The 19,793-nt window shown below is 41.7% G+C and overlaps 1 protein-coding gene and 1 long non-coding RNA gene across 2 annotated transcripts in view; one reads left to right on the forward strand and one right to left on the reverse strand.

Annotated features, from left to right (window-relative positions):
* STK17A (serine/threonine kinase 17a) overlaps positions 1-14,351 on the reverse strand; it is a 28,455-nt gene extending 14,104 nt beyond the window's left edge. Inside the window, exons 1-2 of the mRNA XM_062625385.1 lie at positions 14,016-14,351; positions 6,162-6,374 (exon numbers count right to left, since the gene is read on the reverse strand). Coding sequence (XP_062481369.1) covers positions 6,162-6,374; positions 14,016-14,206 — 404 coding nt within the window. The 5' untranslated portion in view covers positions 14,207-14,351. The remainder of the gene's footprint in view (positions 1-6,161; positions 6,375-14,015) is intronic.
* Positions 14,352-14,569: 218 nt separating this feature from the next.
* The window catches only part of LOC134167121 (uncharacterized), a 34,006-nt gene continuing 28,782 nt past the window's right edge, over positions 14,570-19,793 (forward strand). Inside the window, exon 1 of the long non-coding RNA XR_009966089.1 lies at positions 14,570-14,824. This is a non-coding gene — a long non-coding RNA (uncharacterized LOC134167121). The remainder of the gene's footprint in view (positions 14,825-19,793) is intronic.

The following is a 19,793-nucleotide window of genomic DNA, read 5'->3' on the forward strand; positions in this document are numbered from 1 at the left end:
CACATTTTGAATTCAAAGAAAAGATTAGTACTATTTCAGCTTTGACTGGGATTCAGATATTAATGACATTTCAAATCTGGACATGGGCCAGTTTATTCTAATATTCTAAACCAAGTTCCTTTAAAAAGCAACATCAATTGGAACTTCAAGACAGGGATAGGAAAAAAGTCTACTGTAATCAAGAAATTAAAGTTTCTACTTCAAAAATGCCACAGAAAGTTACTTGGAAGAATGATTTATTTCCTTGTAGCAGTAAATTACCATGCACATACAGGGATAAGATCTACTACCAAAATTACTAACATAATGTGTTTTACAGCAACAACCCTAGGATTTTGCTGGTGTAGCTCTGCCACCTAAAATAAGCAAAACAATACTTCTCCTATTTAATTCTGTGAAATCTGATTTAAACCCAAAACCTGCTGTTGCCAAGCAGGGATCACACTGAATACAGACACAGATGAAAACTCAGCAAAGGGTAGGCCTTACAAAGCCCTGTTTGCTCTATGCCTACCTGGTAGACATCTGTTACAATTAAGTTACACCAAATTAACATTGAAGTAGGCACCAAGCTAAAAATTAAGCTACATAGAATACTTTATTTAAAGAACTTTGAATTAAATGTGTTAAAAGTTAAAGCAATGCCAGTTGAAGGAGACAACGTCCCATCACTGAAATCAAGAGGTAGCACTACCCAATGAGACTAGAAAACACTCAGTTCAGATGACTTTTTAAAGGTATTTCAGTACTTCCCATACTTCTGCAGATTCCTAGCTTCATCAGCATTTGTAAGAGTGAGACAAGCAAATAGGGCCCTCACACATTCACACCAACTTCATGACTTAGGAAAGAGCTATTCCCAGCTACTATAGGCAAATACACTCAGCATTACACCCCAGTTTCATTTTTTATCAACTTTGCTATTTAGGATGCAGCTGGAATAACTTCTTCCAGACAATTCCTTCTTTCCAAAATTACTATAATGAAACAAGCAACTAGCAACCCTTTACAAGAACATGGGAAATTTGTTACTGCCAGCCTGTTCCATGTATTGTTGCTGGGGAGGGAGCTTAACTGATTCCCTTAAGCAAAACAGTCAGTGGTTCTGAGCCAACCCAGTCACAAGAGTTGGGAGTGCATTGTCAAAACAACACTCCAGAAAGGTTCTCCCACACACCTATGCCAAACTGTGACAAGCTCCTTAACAATAGTTTCAACTCAGTTGTTTTGCATTCCCTAGCTAGAGCTCAGGAGAAAAAAATATAATCCATATACAGAAGGGATTAAAACACCTGTGTCCTGATTTCGGCTGGGATAGAGACAATTTTCTTCCTAGTACCTAGGAAAGTATTATGGGCATGTCATTGCAATGCTTTCTGAAAACATGCAGACCAAGAGTTTGCTGGTGTTCATCACATTTACCCATTTGTCCTCTGAGAACATATTTTCCATTAAGCTGCATCTTTTCGAATGGTCATTATGAAAGAGCAACTCTGCAAACCACTGCATACCCCCACCCACCTCCACAGAAAGCGTTCCTAGGGGATAAAAGCAAAGAATTGTCCTTAGGACAAGAAATTCTGTAGGAAAACAAGCCATCAACCCGAGAAAATAACTGATAAGGAGATATTTAAGAACACAAGGTTTGGAAATCCAGTGTTGCTTGGAACGCATTATTTCTCCAGTGCACGCTCCCTTAGCTCAGTGTATGGAAAGTGCAAGACATAAGAACTGTTTCCAAACTTAAAAGCTAAGGCAACCAGAATTCTTTAGTTATTTTGCTTATGAAAGCACTGTTGTGCTATTAACTTCTCTGTAGTTTCAAGTGAAATCTAACTGCTCTTCATCAGTGAAAAGCATGCTAACACTTTATTACTTGCTTATCAGCATAAAGGGGCTAAAAGTCATTTGGAAGTCTGGAGCATTAATCTTTGTTACAATCATGTTGACTTTCAGTTCAATGGAGACTGCTTATCTTCCTTGAAACATATCTTAACAATGCACTGGATGGAATTCAGCATCCGACCTCTTTCAAGTGCCCTCACAGTACACGAACACAGACATTTAGTGTATCATTAGGAAAAGGTTGAACAAATCTAGTTCAGTGCAGCACAGAAAATTAAACATTCCCCCAGCTTTAATGGGTCAGGTTTGTCTTTTAAAAGACTCAGAAGTGCTAACCCTTAGAGCACAGATATACGGACAAGTTGCAAGAATACACTTAGTTTCAAATGCCGAGCGTGACCACATACAGTCTGCAAGACCCCAAAATTTACTTCCTGAACCTTATGCTCTGTCAAAAGCCTTTCTGGAAAAGGTTTTCTTTGGAAGATAAATGGAAATTCATCTGCTATTACAAAAAGATCAACCAAGGTGTTTGCACTGCTATCAGCAAAGGAGGTTCACATTCACTGCTGCTGACAGTCATACCCCCCTTCTTTCCTTGGCTAGGCATACTAGTAGATTGTAAGCAAGACATAAATTTACTTTATTTTTTTCCAGTGTAAGGCTACCACGACACACCAATGTCCCAAAAACCTGAGAAAACTTTAAATCCATCTCTGGTGAGAGGACATAGAATCATAAAATAGATAGGGTTGGACAGGACCTTAAGATCATCAAGTTCCAACCGCCCTGCCATGGGCAGGGACACCTCACACTAAACCATATCACCCAAGGCTCTGACCAACCTGGCCTTGAACACCACCAGGGATGGAGCATTCACAACTTCCCTGGGCAACCCATTCCAGTGCCTCACCACTCTTACAGTAAAGAACTTCTTCCTTATATCCATTCTAAACTTCCCCTGTTTAAGTTTTAACCTGTTACCCCTTGACATACAGGAAGAGAAGCATCCAAATGCCTTAAGTTGTACATACTATTCTTTTAAGTTCTGGTTCTCAGACAAATGCCTTTTCTTAGAGGGGTATCTTAACCTTTTAGATCAGGCCACCCAAGAACTACATGAAACAGAAGCAAAAGGTAACCAACACCATTTGAAAAGTTTTCCCCTAAAACCTTTTGAAGAGCTCCAGCCTTGCTTTAGGTCTGCCAGTTAGCACAACTTTGTCAATTACTGCAACAGACAAGATGCAAACATCGGAGCAGCACTGTTATTTCTGATTCCAGTGGTTTTGCTTCAAGTTCTATCTGTTGAATCCAATGCCAAATGAATCATTTCTGGGCAGCAGACTCTGACCAGTCACACCTCCAGTAAGACAGACAGTAACATCCAAGACAACACAAGTAGTAAAATTATCCAGGTCCAAATATATAGGTGATAGAAGCACCTCATCCAGCATATCCAATAAACCCTGACTGTGCCTGCAAGATGATAAAGACAATGTTTTTAATTTTTGTTAAACTAAAAATAACAAAATTGTACTATACTTATACAAGATCCTGGCAGGTGATTACTCAGTTCACCTATATATACTTAATAGAATCGATTTTGAAGTTACACATACAAGTTTCTGCACTGACTCACTAATATCTTCTATGTGTCCCATAGATGTATAAACATATGGTGATGAACACTTACAAAAACACCAGTTGTTAAGCATTAGATGCTCTTTTGCTCTTTGTTTCAAAAGAAACTCGAAAGAGCCAAGTTATTACATTTGCTTTTTCCTTTTATATGTGATGTGCCAGGTTTCCCAGACCACATCCCTACAAGTCCCATTTCCTTTTTCATTCATTCTATTTTCACTGAAATACAGAAACGCAGCTGGCCCACAGGTTAGGTCCAGACTTTACATACTACCCATTCGGACTTAACTCTTCAATGCCTACTTAAATACTCTGTTTAAGGTCTTGTGACAACGAACAGAAGGCAGAAACTGTTGTCAGGGTGGATGCAGAGAGCCACTGATTTGCTGTCCTGGAGCTGAAGCCAACACCGTTTTCTATCAAAAATTGATACTGCTGGAAAGACAACCCTCCATGTAACATTAGTATTTCTCTTCATAAAGGCAAAACACTAGGTGTCTCTTGCACACCTTAGGATTCAACATAGAATCATAGAATCATAGACTGGTTTGTGTTGGAAAGGACCTTAAGATCATCCAGTTCCACCCCCCCTGCCATGGGCATGGACATCTTCCACTACACCAGGTTCCTCCAAGCCCCGTCCAACCCGGCCTTGAACACTGCCAGGGATGGGGCAGCCACAGCTTCTCTGGGCACCCTGTGCCAGTGCCTCAGCACCCTCACAGGGAAGAACTTCCTTACATCTAACCGAACTTCTGTTTCTGTTTAAACTCATTACCCCTTGTCCTATCACTACAGTCCCTGAAGAAGAGTCCCTCTCCAGCACCCTTATAGGCCCCCTTCAGATACTGGAAGGCTGCTCTGAGGTCTCCACGCAGCCTTCTCTTCTCCAGGCTGAACAGCCCCAACTTTCTCAGCCTATCTTCATACGGGAGGTGCTCCAGCCCCTGATCATCCTTGTGGCCTCCTCTGGACTTGTTCCAACTGCTCCATGTCCTTCTTAATTTGAGGACACTCAAAAACCTTAGCAGATAAAGTTAGTGGCCAACTATTAAGTATTTGTTTTTCTCCTTCTCAAGATAAAAATCTGCCACACAAGCCATCAGGCTGAACAGAGACTGAAATGCCCTGGAGAAGCTTGCAGTCTAGATACATTCTTTAATCCTCTGCATATAGAATGTCAGAAATTTACTAACATTCATACCTGTTTTGTTGCAACATGTCTCTGGAACATGCTGACATTAAAGAAGCATCCAGACATATTTGCTGAAGTCAGGAGAAGGCTGTTTGTGCAGCTTAACAATTCTAACACACAGCGCTCTATCTGAGGCAAGATATGACTGCTGCTATAAAGCCAATAGTGTTGCTAATTATTGAACAACCTGGTGTCTACTGAACAACCTAGTTAACACTTTGGATTAAAAATGTTTGGAGTTGTAAGAGTATTGAGCTCTAAAAGAAAACTAGCAATTCTGCATTAAAATTATCACCAAATCCATCAGTTGTATCAAGCTTTGGATTCTACTGTTTGTGCTACATCCCTATGGGGATCCAGACATTTAAACTGTATTCTAGGTACATCAGTGCTGCTAGTGTTTGAAGCATGTCCCCAGTAACAGCAGTTAAAACTCCAGCAGCTCTGTCACACCTTTGCATTATAACAGATACTTGAATATTTCATGAATTCGATAAAGGCACAATGAAATTGAAAAACATGTTCTAGAAGGAAGCTTGCCTGAGCAGACAGTGTGTCATTGCATTTCACTGAGCTTCAAAGTTACAGTTGCTTTTGACTTCTAAACAAGACCAGACTGGGACATGAGATTTCTCAACATTTCTTTTTGCTGTCAAGCAAGGAAAGAGCCATATAAACTAGATGTATCTTAGCAGACAACTTAAGTTACTTCTGAACTGGTGAGCATCACTGTTCCTCTCCTAATTAGTTAAAATCCATAGCGCTTGGACAGGATCTTAACAGAGTTCAATAGCAACAAGCATTTGGCTGCTTCTTGCACCCTAGAGGTCAAATATCTAGGCCACTGGTGTATTAGATGGACTGTTACAGCAGCTGCAGAAGCATCCATCTGGACAAATTCAAGGGGAGAAAACCACACAGACAAATGCAGACTTAAAAGATAAATGTAACTTGAAAAACTCTTCTAGGTCTGAATCCTCTTTCTTTCCCCAAAAGATAACAATTGAGAGAGTTTTTCATTGTAGATCATAAGGGATTTTGATAGTTTCTTTTTAATAATAATGTTGCTTTCAGGATGTCATAACTGGTAAAAAAAAAACACCCCAGATTTTACTCCATCTTTGTAACTGTCAGTGAAACATACTTCAGCTTTTGAACACGTGCTCACTGCTTCTTTCCTCTTCCTTTTTTACAAGTAGGGATTGTACATAGTTCTTATTTCACTATGATTTAACTGCATAAACTGTAGCTCAGCTTTGAAAGATAGTGCATCACTGGAGAAATTTCTTGATAATCTGCAGCAGTTACAAGACTTCCTGCAATACTGATTTTCTTTGCAGTACTTTTAGAACTCAAGCAAGTGTAACAGGCAAGCAAAGTATTTTCACATTATTCATACTGACACACAGTATTTTTACATTATTAGTTTAAAACAAATACTGCAGAAGGTTATTCAGGAATTATTACTAGTACTTACTATTCCAGGACTAAAATCATCTCTGTTGCAGTTTCATAAACTTCATGCAAGTTGATGACCCAAAGGTTGCATTGTGCCAGCTCCAGGACTGCAATTTCATGGATTATTTCCATCCGACAGTCTTGGCCCTTTCTTCTTTTTCTCATGAATTTTGCTGCAAACTCTCTTTCAGTGTCTTTCTGGATACACTTCTTCACCACTGCAAACTTGCCCCTGAAATTAAAGAAGAATTTAAGGTTAATTTTAAGTCCCTTAGTGACAAATTTAGTATTGCCCTTATAAATCAACATCTCAGGAAACCTGAGCTCAATTGCCATTAAAGGATACATTTAAAATGTTCCCTGTTAAGAAAGATGTCTTGCTGAGTGATAATCTCTACACTTAAACACCACAACCCAGAATGTAATTTAACCTCCATGAAAAATAGGGGATTAAAAACCCTACCAATTCAAGGAACCTGGATTTTAAAACCCCACAGAATGAACAAGCTGTGCTAGGTCACAAGATGAAGTTCTCCTCAAACTTTTCATTTAACATGCTGACAAAACCAAAGTGTGCAAATAGACAACCTATGCTTTGTATGACTGTGCCCAATAACCCGGTCAGTTTTGCAAAGTATCCCACCACAGTCAAGGCAACAGCAACCAGCACTCTTACTGAATAACTGCTCGAAGACCTGTTCCATTTACTATGCAACATCCAGATTCTGCTCTGCATTTTCAAAGACAGCACTTTGTATTTTCACCATAATACTTCTCAGATGGTATTTTTATCATTTAACAGCTCTCAAAATCTCTTATTCTTAGTCTCACTGCATAAGACACATGGATGATCTTAAAATAAGCAGTTTGGCCAATATAAAGTTTTCTAAGAAGATTTGTGACAATAATGTGAACACAAACACACACTGAGCATAGCACTTAACCCACATTAATGAGCGTGACGTCTGACAAAACACACAAGGCATGAGTTACACCAAGCCAGCAGGCTAGCTGAAACCACACTGCAGCACTTGTGTCACAAGACTTCTCCCACAGCAGTTTGGGCTGAAGCGTCTGCTCTAAACTTCCTTGCAGTAGAGTCCCACCTGCTCCACTTGGTTCTATTCATGCAGTCCTGATATTTTAACTGAAAAGGTCTGTTAATTACTATCTGTCATCTAATGCAATAACGAATTCTCATTCTTTGAAGTATAGCAATCTTGTTTTAAGTCTCACCATACAGGTATAATGTTCATCAGAACTAGCAGCCTTCCAGTATCTGAAGGGGGCCTACAAGGATGCTGGAGAGGGACTCTTCATCAGGGACTGTAGAACAAGGGGTGATGGGTTTAACTTAAGCAGGGGAAGTTCAGGTTAGATATGAGGAAGAAGTTCTTTACCGTAAGGGTGGTGAGGCACTGGAATGGGTTGCCCAAGGAAGTGGCAAATGCTCCATCCCTGGCAGTGTTCAAGGCCAGGTTGGACAGTCTTGTGAGGTGTCCCTGCCCATGGTGCCCATGGCAGGGGGGGTTGGAGCTGGATGATCTTAAGGTCTTTTCCAACCACTCTATGATTTTTATGTAAAAAATCTTCTTATAAAGCTGCAGGAATAGCTTGGAGGTCTTTATTCTTTCCTCAACTTACTATAGGGTTGCTGAAATCAAAATAAGCACCTGGTTTGGAATATAATGACATGGGGTTTACCTTTCCTATCTGCAAGCTGAAGTTCACAGAATTAACCAATTCAGCTCATGTCAGAGTTTTCACTCTCCTAGCTCCCAACCTATTGGCATACTGCTATCCATGAAATGTAACTGCTAAAAGAAGTTGTGGCCAGCTTGCTTTTCATAGGCATTTGTTTCAAAATCCCCCAGTCTAAATGAAGGAAGTCAAATAAGCACCCACAAAGTGGGTATTTGCTAAGCAATCTCACTAAAATAATTGGACTTGTAACCGCTGATACAGCCACAGCTATTCCTCTAGGAATAATAGTTTGCATAAGCACATATTATCTACAGCACAGTGTGTGTTGAGACTAGATCAGAGCACAGCCCAGATGTCTGTGAAGGCACACAAACTGTAAGAATACGCTTTCAATGTCCTGAACACAATTTTTAGGGAGAAAGTTCTTAATTATTAATGTGCCCATTAAGACAACATTATAGCTTTGCAAATGCCTGAAAAATAATATTATAGGGTTGCATAGCACTAGGAAGGTCAAAAGATTACTATAAGGTGTGTTAATCAGTACAGAGTTAGCACAGAAGGAACAGACACCTAAATGCTAACAACCTGCTAGGTGTCTGGTACACATCTATCAAAAACCACATTGGAAGAAATGTGTATAGTAGAGACAGCTCATCAGGAAACATAGGAATGTGCTAACAATGCTTCTGATCCCCAAAATATTGCAAGGATAGCGTGTATTTCAGCTAGATTTCTAGGAAGCTTGTGACATTAGTGTTGCAGCTACAGGTATAAATATCCCTCCAGTACTGCAACCTTAACCACAACAGAAAGCAACTTTCCCTATGGAGCCAGTGAAAAGGATTTTAAGTTATTCCAAACAAAGACATGCATCTGTGACATTCATGTACAATCTAAAGCTATGCATTTAGGAAAATGGTTGAAATCCTTGCTGGACTTTTTAGCACCAAAACCAGTACAAGAATAAAACCCAGCAATTATGCTGACAAGTAAAAACCCAACAGATAAACGTGAGATACTACAAGATAAGCCCTTTAAAAGCAAGTTATTTTAATACCTGAAGATATTAAGAGGAAGATATTAAGCTTCTGTACCAAAGATCTAGACCCTTGCTTGGTTCAGCCTTCTCTGTTCTCCTTAAACAGTCTCTAAATGCAGTTTCCTTCTGGCTGTATGCTGGCTTTGCACAGGGTCAATAACTTTTAATTCTAGCAGCAGTGAAGGACCTAGAGAAAGCAGGTTAGGGAAGTCTGAAATCTCTATAATACAACTTTCAAAAAGCACTGCCCCGTTTTGCATTACACACAAAATCTATCTGTGAGCAAGTTAATTAGCCTAATGAGCACCAATGCTGCCGATTCATGGCACATTAGTCACTACGGAAAGGAAACAGTATTCACGGGGCAGCAAGGAACAGCAAGAGCCACCACTGTGTGTGGTCACACATCATGTTTGGCTGAGCTGGCCAGAAGCCTGATAGGTGACGCCATTAAAAGGACAGGTTAAGCGGGAGTTTAGCCAGCTGACAAATACTAATTCTTAATTGTTTCAGACCAAGAATCCTGCCCAGATTCCTTCTGTCTATACCTATAATTAGAGCTGCTAGAAGTGCTGCCTGTTAGAACTCATCTGTTCTGAATACAATCCCCAAAAAGATCAAACTTGACAAACCTGATGCTTGTAAGTAGTAGAACTAATTTCTGTGCACCAGTCTAGATCCATGCCCGAGCCAGTTTCAGAGCTCAGATCCAAACAGACCATCCACTGTATGGTTAGACCAAGAGACATTTGTGAAAAATTGCTTTTTGATAGAGACAGAATAGTAGATAAGATAGATAAAAACATGCTTTCCTACAAAGTATATTGCATACACTTAATCTTTTTCTTTAAATGCTGCTTTTCAGAACTCCTTATAAAACAAATCATCTACTAAATAGCGAAAACACTGTTAGAACAGAGCATTGCTAGTTTGGCTGTCTTGAGAAGAGCTGGCGGCGAGAGCATTGCATTGAAGGAAGAACAGTTTTGAGAGGAAACGGGCAAATGCTCATTTCCAAAGTTGAAAACTGATTAGCAGTCATCCCAACACAAACAAAAATGCTTTGAAGGCAGACATGAAGAGGAAACTAGAAGTAGTTCTCAGCCCTCACAAGAGTCTCATTCAAGAATTATGATTTAAGATAAATCATATCTGATTACAAAGAAGCTCAATGTCATCTTTTCAGACTGTCAACAGAATTAGCATTGTTTCATCTGGCATACATTGTGGCTTAAAGGAAAAGCCTCAAATCACAAATCAAGTGTCAAATCAGGTAAGCAGGAACACTCATGTCACATCTGTTAATTTTGGTTGTCATAAGCTCAGAAGAGCAGAGAACAAGCCTTACTTTAATGAGTATTTTTCAAGTGACCTATAAAACACTGCAACAAATGCAGGAATAACTGCAATTCCTGTGAAGACATTTACTTTTTGTGAAGCTCAGAAAAGTTTTGAGACCCACAAAACTACATGCAATTTATTTCATAACTCATATCAAACATCTTCTAAAGTGTTTTTTTTCCATACAATTCCCAATTTCCAAACAGCAAGGTGCAGGGATTCCATTTCTGATGTTCATGAATAATTTACTCACATAAAATTGTTCTCAAATGGTGGAACCAACTGCTTGCAACTCTTCATTTTAACCTCTTTCCCACTTCCACTTAGTTCCACAACTGTTTCACCCTAGCTGTGCTACTGCAGAGGGGAGCTGCAGACCAAAGTGTGATAGCATATACATTTTTACTGATGCAGAAAATCATACAAGTGCCATGTACTACTAAGACACACACATTACTGAAAGTTACTTGAGAAATAGGGAAGTTCATGTCAGAGTTCGTGGGTAACAAAAGAAGTAAAACATTCAAAGACATGGGTTATCTGCATGTGAAACTACAGAGTGCTCTATCAATGAGCTGAAGAATTAACTAACAATCTAGTAATATTTTGTGTGAACTTAGCTTTTTGTTGATGAAAAAGAGCAAAGCAACTAGATTCAGTTATACTAGACTCTTTAAGGAAGTGCTAGGTAACACAAAATACATTGTTCCCCACTTTACAGTACAATTATGGCTTAAGCACAGATGGTAAGGGGAAGAAGAGTTAAGCAATTGGTGTTTTGTTCTCCGCAAAGGTTACATCACTTCAAACTAACCTAACTCAAGCTAGCACCTTCTGAAAACACTGAAGTCTGAGTGAGTTGATGGGAAGAGGCACCTTTACAACATCCATCAGAGGTTTGATTTTAAACATCATGCAGATTAAGATTTGTGTGAGAATATTCCGATTTTGGGACAGTACAATTCATTAAGGCTGTGAAGACTAGCCCAAAATTTCATTTGTTAAAATATTTCATTAAAAAAAACCTACTATTTCCATGTCCTCCTAAGCAGCTTAAAAGAACTTTTCCAAAGTAGCCATTATATAACCATATTTTGGGGTATTTTTCCTAAATTAATTCGTTTTGCCTAGCAGCTGTATTTCGAGAGACTTGCAAATGCCTGTTCAACTACTGAATGAGGCAGCAGCCTTTTGAAGCGCATAAGCTTTACATTCTCAAAGCAGTTGCTGTGAGAACCTGTGATCAGGTTCCTCCCAGGCTCATTGACACTTTCAGCTACACTTTCCCAGGAATTTCACCCCTAACATGCCACCAGTGGCCAGCAGCCCCACTACCTCCCTTCCCTGCATTGCTAGAACTACAGCGCTTTAATATTCTCCCATGTTCCCCCCTCTTCCCGAGAGGAACATATAGGTGTGTTCTTCACACACAAGTGACAAGGGAACAGAAGGCAGAGGCTCCAAGTGCCATGGGGAGTTTCACATAAGTGTGCTGACTGATTGGAGGCCAAAAAGCACACAAACCTGCCGAGTTCACGCAGCTACCCTGCTCTCAAAGGCACTAAATCTTTCTTTTCTCTCCCCACTGTCATGTTAAAACACAACTCATAAAAATGTTTTATTCTCAAAGTTCAGCTTTTCAATTGTTTCCCTAATTGTGAGTTTCACAGAAGGTAGAAACACTTTCATTGGCAAATTTTCATTACCAAATCACAAGTAAAATAATGTTGTGTGCGCAAGGTCTGCTCTTCATCCGAGACAAAAGCGTGTCATATCTAGGCGCTAGTTTGTCAAAGCCCTTTCTAAAGATACACTCTAGCCGTAAGTAGAGACTTACACACTTTCTGAACAGATAAAAGTGAAACAATTCCTGCTAAGCATTCGCTATCAATAAAATGAGACAGTTACAAGAGGCAGAGAGACTTTCTGTTTACCACTCGCGTTTTGTCACGAGATAGCAAAACCAAACATTTTAATGAGTCTTTGAGCTGAAGCATTCACTTCTTTTAATCAAAACGCAGCAAGAAAAAGCATTCAGAATTGTTGAATAAAAACTCAAGTGCATACATTGAAGTGCACCGATTTCTGTACTCTAAGAGAGAAGACAGTGAAAGCATTTGTGAAGTTGAGGAGAAAAAAAGGCATAGTCTGAAACAAAAAGGTGCAATTGCTGCACAAAACCAGGACAGTCACTTAACTACAGGTGCAACATCACAGCCTACATGCAAAGATCATCTGTACATGTATTCTGGTCAAAAGTGACTCCACACAAAAAGCCTGCTGGGATTTACTTGTTTAAACTGCAGAATAAGATTTACTGTAGAACTTCATTCTTGTTCATGGTGTAAAGCTAATCACTTCGGTTGTACTTCTGTGTGCTTGAAGAAATCTTCATCCAGTCTAGTTTCTGGTTAAGAGAAACTTCATCGGAGACACCAGCTTGAGGAGAAACTCTCAATCTGCAGCAGAACTGCAGAATACCTTTAGTGAAAAGCCACCTGATCTCCAGATAAAAAAGCATGGAGCAGCAGCAATACCAGGACACCCTGTGCTGTGCTGCTCCTACACCTTCTTGGCTGCTGCTTAGAATTCAGGCTGTTTCGTAGCCTGTACTTAGTCAGCTTCAGCTACCAAGCCCTGGACATTGTGGTCACATCATGCTAAAAGAAGTTTTCTCACTTCATGGGAAATTTCTCCCACCTGCTTCCCATGCGAATGCTTTAGGCCACTATGTTTAAACAGGCATTATCCTATTAGTGCACCAGAGTTACTAAGTGAGCATTAAGTTGACACCTAGGCAACCTAAAGTATTGTTACTTACAGCAGGTACATTTGCTTTGAAACTCCCCTTTAGCTTGGAAGGGGTTGGTTCTGCTGCTGTATAGACTGAGCTACACAGCCAGCACAACTTGCAAAAGCACATACATCTTGTCATAGATCCTGTGGTATTTCATCTAATCTCCTGTAGTGGAATACTCTTTAGATAATGCACATGTGATTGCGAATAAGGATACTGTCATTCTTTGGTAAGAAGTGACAATTTCAGACAAAAAAAACTGGTTTAGTGGTGCTGAAATGCCATATATATAGCTCCTGAGAGGTAAAAAGCTGCTAACAAGGCTTTCTGCCTCAACCCTTGCTATGTGCCAGGTGTTGAAATTAGACATTTATTAAACCTTACATGTGGAATCACTTTCAAATCCATGTTCTTAACCAGCTTTTTAGTTCTTTGAAAAGCTCCACCACTGGATTATTCTTAAGCACATGGGACCACAACCCCGTCTCCTCTAGACTCGCTTTCCTCCGTATCACAGCTTAAGGAAAAACAACCCAAACGGGCAGGTTTCCGTCTCCAGTGGAAAGCTGGGGCAATGCTCACTGCCCACACGGGCTCCCGGGGAGCAGCCGGCTCCGCCGGGCCGGGGTGACACGTTCAGCGGAAGGAGGGACGCGGCCGGCAGCTGGGGTACAGCTGCGCTGACAGCTGCCGCCCCGCACCCGGCCCGGCCCAGCCCAACACCCAGAGCACGTCCCGCGAGCCCACCCCAGCAGGGAGACGCCAGCAAACGGTGGCACCGACAGGGCAGTGACCCCCATCTTCCCTTTCCTTACGCTACCTCTAATGGTGCTCGGACGGGCCAGCAGGTGAAACCCTGCCGGCAGCGCGCTGAGAAGCGCACAGCGGGGAAGAGGTGCTCCGCCGCGGGCACCCCCGTCACACCCAGCGCCTGGAGCGGGTCATGCCGGCGGGGACGGCCCCCGGGCACCCCTCCAGCGCTCGCTCACCTGCCGAGCTCCCTGCCGGGGCTGAGGCTGTACCGCTCCTGGAAGGGCTCGGTGCGGATGGGCGTGCGGATCTCCGTCAGGAAGCCGCCTCGCCGCCGGCCTCGGCCGGGAGCGGGCTGAGGTGGCGGCGGCGGCGGCGGTGGCCGGCCATCGCGGGAGCGGCCGGGTGGCGGCTTCTCCTCGGGGCTCATGGCTTCTCCTGTAGCAGGCAGAGGACGCGGTGGCGCTCCCGCTCCGGTGCTCGCTGCAGCGCCGGGGCTAGGGCCGAGCTCCCCTCACGCTCCGCGGCGAGCCGCCACCCGCTGCCGCTGCTCCGCGAGGCCGCCGGGCAGCACGCGCTGCGCCGAGGGGGGCGTGGCCAGGCGCGGGGCCCCGCCCCTTCAACGCCTCACCTTGGTGGAAGGGAAGGCAGCGAGGGGCGGGGCGGGGCGGGGCGCGGCGCTCGCAGGGACAGGAGGGTAGCGCCACCTGCCGGCGGCCGCTGGAAGCGAGCTAAGGGGGTCAGGGCTGAGACAGGAGGCGGGAGATGGCCGCGGTGTTGGCAGTTAGGTGCTGATAAAGCCGAGGTGAGGATCCGAGCCGCGCCTTCCCGCCCGCCCAGGCACGGACTTGCCTTCGTATCACGCTTTTCTTCCGTCCGCCCTGCGCGGGAAGTCTCTGAGGTGTGCCCTGAGGGAGCGCCTCAGGGCTCCCTCAGGAGACCCAAGCCTGAGGTAAAACTGCCAGAGCTGGTCATGGAGGGCACGTCCGAGTGGGGACACAGGGCTCGGGCCCATCGTGGGGACACTGGGATGCGGGGCTGAAGGAAGGTGAGGACAAAAGGGGCAGCAGCAGCTTGGAAGGGGAGAAATAAACCTGAGCCCTGAATGAAACGTCGGCCTCTGCGGTGTCAAAGGCACAAGCTTCAATTAAGCCTTTCCCAGAGCTGGGGCATGATTAGCTCCTCTCCTCTTCACATGCCTGAGCTTAAATGTCCCTATGAGGTGTGCAGGAACTGCCTCCAGTCATCCGTCTGTGGGACGGTGGAAATTGTCTCATGGATTCCACATGAGCATAGTTGGAAGAGGCTTGATAAATGGCTGCACTGCGTGTGCATCACGAGCCCGTTGCCGTCCAGCTTCCCTAGTGCACGTGCCGAAGGGACCTGCTCCTGACTGGCAGTCGCTTATCGAGGCAGTGCTGCAGTGCTTGTCTCCATTGAGGGCACAGAATCTCTCTGGCAACATCCAGAGCACGGAGAAGAGACTAATGAAGAAATAGGGCAACATACAGGAAAGGATTCGGCCCAAACCCCAATCAGGGATGGGAGTGCAATTGCTGATAAGGCATCTTTCTGGAATTACCTCCTTCACTTAATGCCAAATCTGATTAGTTTAGGAATAAATTCCAGGACCAGTATATAGGGTAATGGAAGATTCGGGACTTACGGTGTATCAGTGTGCTTTCCACTCACAACATCACTTAAGTTGTAACAGGGCCAGACTGTTACTGCACAATAAAATTAGGATTAAACGGGGGTTAAGAAATCTGAAAGTACATCAGAGGTGCTTACTACAGAGAAAAGGTTGTTGCCTGGCAGAGCACATCTTGAAAGCATGTTAACCCTAAGTGAAGATCTCAGATGCTCAGTTCTTGTGATATTTCCTACTTCTTCCCTTGCTTTCACAATGACATTTTCCTAAGGGAAAGATCCTGCAAAAAAATTAACTAAGAGGACTGCAGCTACTGATTCTGGAATATGAACACACCTTCATAATGCTTTGGGAATACTTCAAAATACTTTGGGATATTTAAGGTTCTCTGGACATATTTTAAAATAAATTATGACTTTTAGATTCTTAAATGCCTTTAAAAAGCTCGCAGTTGGTTCTGTTGGGCTTACATTTTTTCCCCACATATGATTATGTTATTCAGATAAATTTAAGATATATTTGTATCTAACTTACAGTGAGTTTTGAGTTTATTCCTACCTGGAATATAGTTCCAGAGTATATTCCTATCTGGAAGTACTTTTATTCCATATAGTATATAAGTTAATCTATTCTCCTTCCATAGGGTAAAAAGTACCAAAGACATGAGCCGTTTCTTAAAAGAACAGGAAGGAGGATTTGTTGCATTCTTATAAAGAATTACCCACAAAAGAGGAAGAAAATGGCAAAAAGATAAATTGTGCTTTACTGTCTTGAAAACTGACCCAAAATAAAATCTTCTTCCACTTTTACTATGCACTAACCATAGAACAGCCTATGCTTTGCCTTTTGCCAGAGTATTATGGAGCCGATATATGCTGTATTACATTTTCCCTGTAGAAAGGATAAACAAAAGCTTTATGACTCACTGTAGTTCCACCTGTGCATTAAGCCAGCAGTGATGTTAGTTGTAAATACTGCAGCTTAAGCTTGTATGTGCTATCCACACAGGGAGAAACCTGTGAATATGAAACATGCGGATATGAACAATGCTTGATTTATTCAGAGATAAGCTAACAGACACATCTAAACTGGTTACTCTCATGTCTTACCTACTGATAAAGTATATATGATTTTCTTTCTGTTGTTTGGATATTTGGCTTCAATTACTGAAATATTAATAGCTGTTATATGCTCAATTGCACTCAGATGGTACAACAAACATTGATTTCTTCTTGTACAGATAACATTAACTCTTATCTGTTTTTTTCTTTTCTGCCAGGAGCTTCCAAGGAATTCATTCTCATGAGCTGTGTTTGGCCTGGAAGCTGAAAAACAGGAGGTGAGGTGGAAGACAGCACCACAGGGATTCTGTTTAAAAGAATGTCCTTTTCAGTTTATGTCTGCGTGCAGTGGAGTAAAAGAGCAATTTCGATTCTGCCCTGAAGGGGCAGATCAAATGTGTTGTGTGGGGACATGAGTTTGATCAGTTATACCAGTCTGACTGTAGCTTGATCTTCATGGGACATTCCTGTTCCCAATATGAATATATTCCAGCAACTTGTACATGAGTTACCCAAAAATAATAATAATTGTCATCGTGGTCTATTTATAACAGAAACATGAAATCTAACCATCCATCCAGCACACGTAACTTGATTGTTTTTCAGGTGCTAAATTCATCATTTCAACTTCCATAATGATAGAAACCCATGATCTCCTGTGTCTGGAATTTCTGCAGGCTGCTTAAGTTCCAGATGAAGTTAGTTATTTGGGTACTTATTTCCTGATGTGATTGTTTTATATATGAGGCAGCAGAAAGAGTATGCATTCCTCACCTGAGGTATTTCACTCCTGTATTCCTCAAACGCTTCCTGTCATAATGTAAAGGTACTTATACAAGAGCTCTGGGTACCCAACACCACTGCAAAACACTTCTGTACCAACTGAGGATTTTACCAGCTGCAACAAAAAAGCATTCCTAGTCTTCACTTTCTAATTTAAGGAAGAAAAGCACAGCTCCACTAAGTGGCAGCACTAGGCATCGTTATTGCCAGCTTCACTGAATTATCTGTGCATTTGTGAGAGATTTAATATAAACTGCTACTTAAATTGCAACAATATGTATGCCTCTTATTTTTTTGCTCATAGGGTTTGATTTCAGCATTACCAGGACAGATGTACTTGGAGAACCTAAGCGTAACCTTACAAAATACTTTCACAGGTTCATATTGCGCAGAAATTTCCACTTGAATATGAACTTTACATATAATAACATTAATTTACCAGTTGAAAAACACATTATATGGGTCCTCAGAAGTTATACTGCATGGTCTTCAAAGCAGTTTCACAGCTTTTCTTCAGTGCCAAAGCAGTTCCAGACACGGATTCATCTTACACAAATTAGGCAGACCATATTTTATAAAATCCAGGCTGCTTTACTATTCACCTTATGTCTGTGTCCAGAGCATAAAGATAACCTGTTTCAGTTTGTGCATTAGGATGACTAAAATATATAGCTGAAGCACAATTATAATGTCCAAAAGGCATGTTGCGTGCTTTACATACCACAGAGTAGTAGGGGTTAAACTGAGATCCCGCTTGTGTTAATCAGTGCATTTTAGATCACTAAAGCTGTCAACTAACATGCCTAAAGCAGGGAAGTTTATATTCAATTGCCAAAGATGCCAAAGCTGTCAATAAACATATCCTCACACATTGTAATTATAATCTTATGAAGTAATCTGTATTACCAATTTCAGTCATTTTTAAAAAGTCACTGGTGGGATTGAATACTAAGACATACCTAAGAGGTACTGAAGTCAAATCACAGCCTGTAACAAAGTTCCTAAGCAGATTCCAGTGCTGCCCCAGCTGCATTCCTGAAAAGCTGTTATCTAAAAACGATGACTCCATGTGGCACGCTGGTTAGGTGCCTGTACTGCTTTGTCTGCAGGCTGAAGCACACTAAATCCTGAAAACAGAAAAACAAGAGCATGTGCCACTTATTTTTGTACGCTGTTTTGATTCTGGAAGACCACCATGAGGAAATCCCAGCCAACAATAGTTCTTCAACTGCTACCTGTGGTCCATTTTGAAACTGACTAAACAGATTTTTGGTGTCCCACCACAGAGTATTTAGAGCATTTTTTTTAACTTACAACTGATTAGTTGTAAGTAAAAACTGTTACAAAACTGATTTTGTAACTGGGAAAGAAGATAACCCAAACCAGTCCTCTGTTTTCATGCTGTGCAACTTACAAGCTGAAGGTATGTCCCTAAAATGTATTACTCTTCACAGAAAGAAAGGCAAAAGTGACCTTAATATTACTATTGCTTAGCATTGATGCAGAAAAATTTGCACGCAGCTCCACTATCTTCTTATGCCGTAGGAGTTAACTAAATTAAATCCTACATGCCAGCAATTCAGGAAAAAAACATCATTGGTTGCAATCTTTCTGTTCTTCAGTGACTTCTGTTCTATTCAATCTCAAAGAGCACTGTGGGGATGAGCTTCATTTACACTAAAGTTAAAACAAATGTGTTTTACACCAAAGTCTAGTGTTTCAGACAGGATAATCTATCATTTTTTTCTTCAAAACTTATTTCCAAGAGGGTAGGAACTAAACAAACAAAGCCACACGTTCCTCTTTTGATATACCCATGAAAGGTTATTTTCAGGCAAAATTGATTTTGAAGGCTACTAGAATGAAATTAAAAAAAAGAAAGAAAAGAGTGTGGCTTTGCAGCTCAAGGAGGATTTATGATTAGAGGAGACACAGCAGATCCTTTGCGGCTTTGTTTTCCACTGTTCCCCAGCAATGTTCTCCAGCTATTGTCCAGTCTGGCCTCTATAGAAGAATGAATGCCAAGCCACAAGTGCATTTATTGTCCATTGTAGCAAAAAACGATGACTTTGCTACCTCAGGGTGGGAAGGGATTATTATAGATTTTTAATGTCCTACGGGATTATGGAGTTTTCTTAGCATATCAAGACAGACATCTAATGTATGTATGGAGGCTTCAGGTGAACTGCTGCTGTGTTGTAACAGAAGTTCAGTAACAGGTTATCATAGAATGGGTTCTGGTAAAAGCCACCTAAGCTGACACCTTGGATGTACCCTGACCATCAGTACCTCATCTCACTGCTTCTTAGTACTGATTTTTCCTCCCTTCATGTGTGAAAGTGTCAAAGGAATGTAGCTTAGTATCACACATGCCCTTTCCTTCCACTTCCTCCTCACATACATGATCAATCACACAAAGAAGTTCGAGATCTGGATTTCATGAGTACATGCTTGCCACCACAAACTTCCCTGATGCAGGAGAGCCAGGGGCTTGTGGAACTGTGCTCCTCCACACGATGAAA

This window comes from Pezoporus occidentalis, unplaced genomic scaffold (genome assembly GCF_034315485.1).
Source record: "Pezoporus occidentalis ecotype Australia unplaced genomic scaffold, CSIRO_AGI_Poc_V1 ctg28, whole genome shotgun sequence".
NCBI classification, from domain to species: domain Eukaryota; kingdom Metazoa; phylum Chordata; class Aves; order Psittaciformes; family Psittacidae; genus Pezoporus; species Pezoporus occidentalis.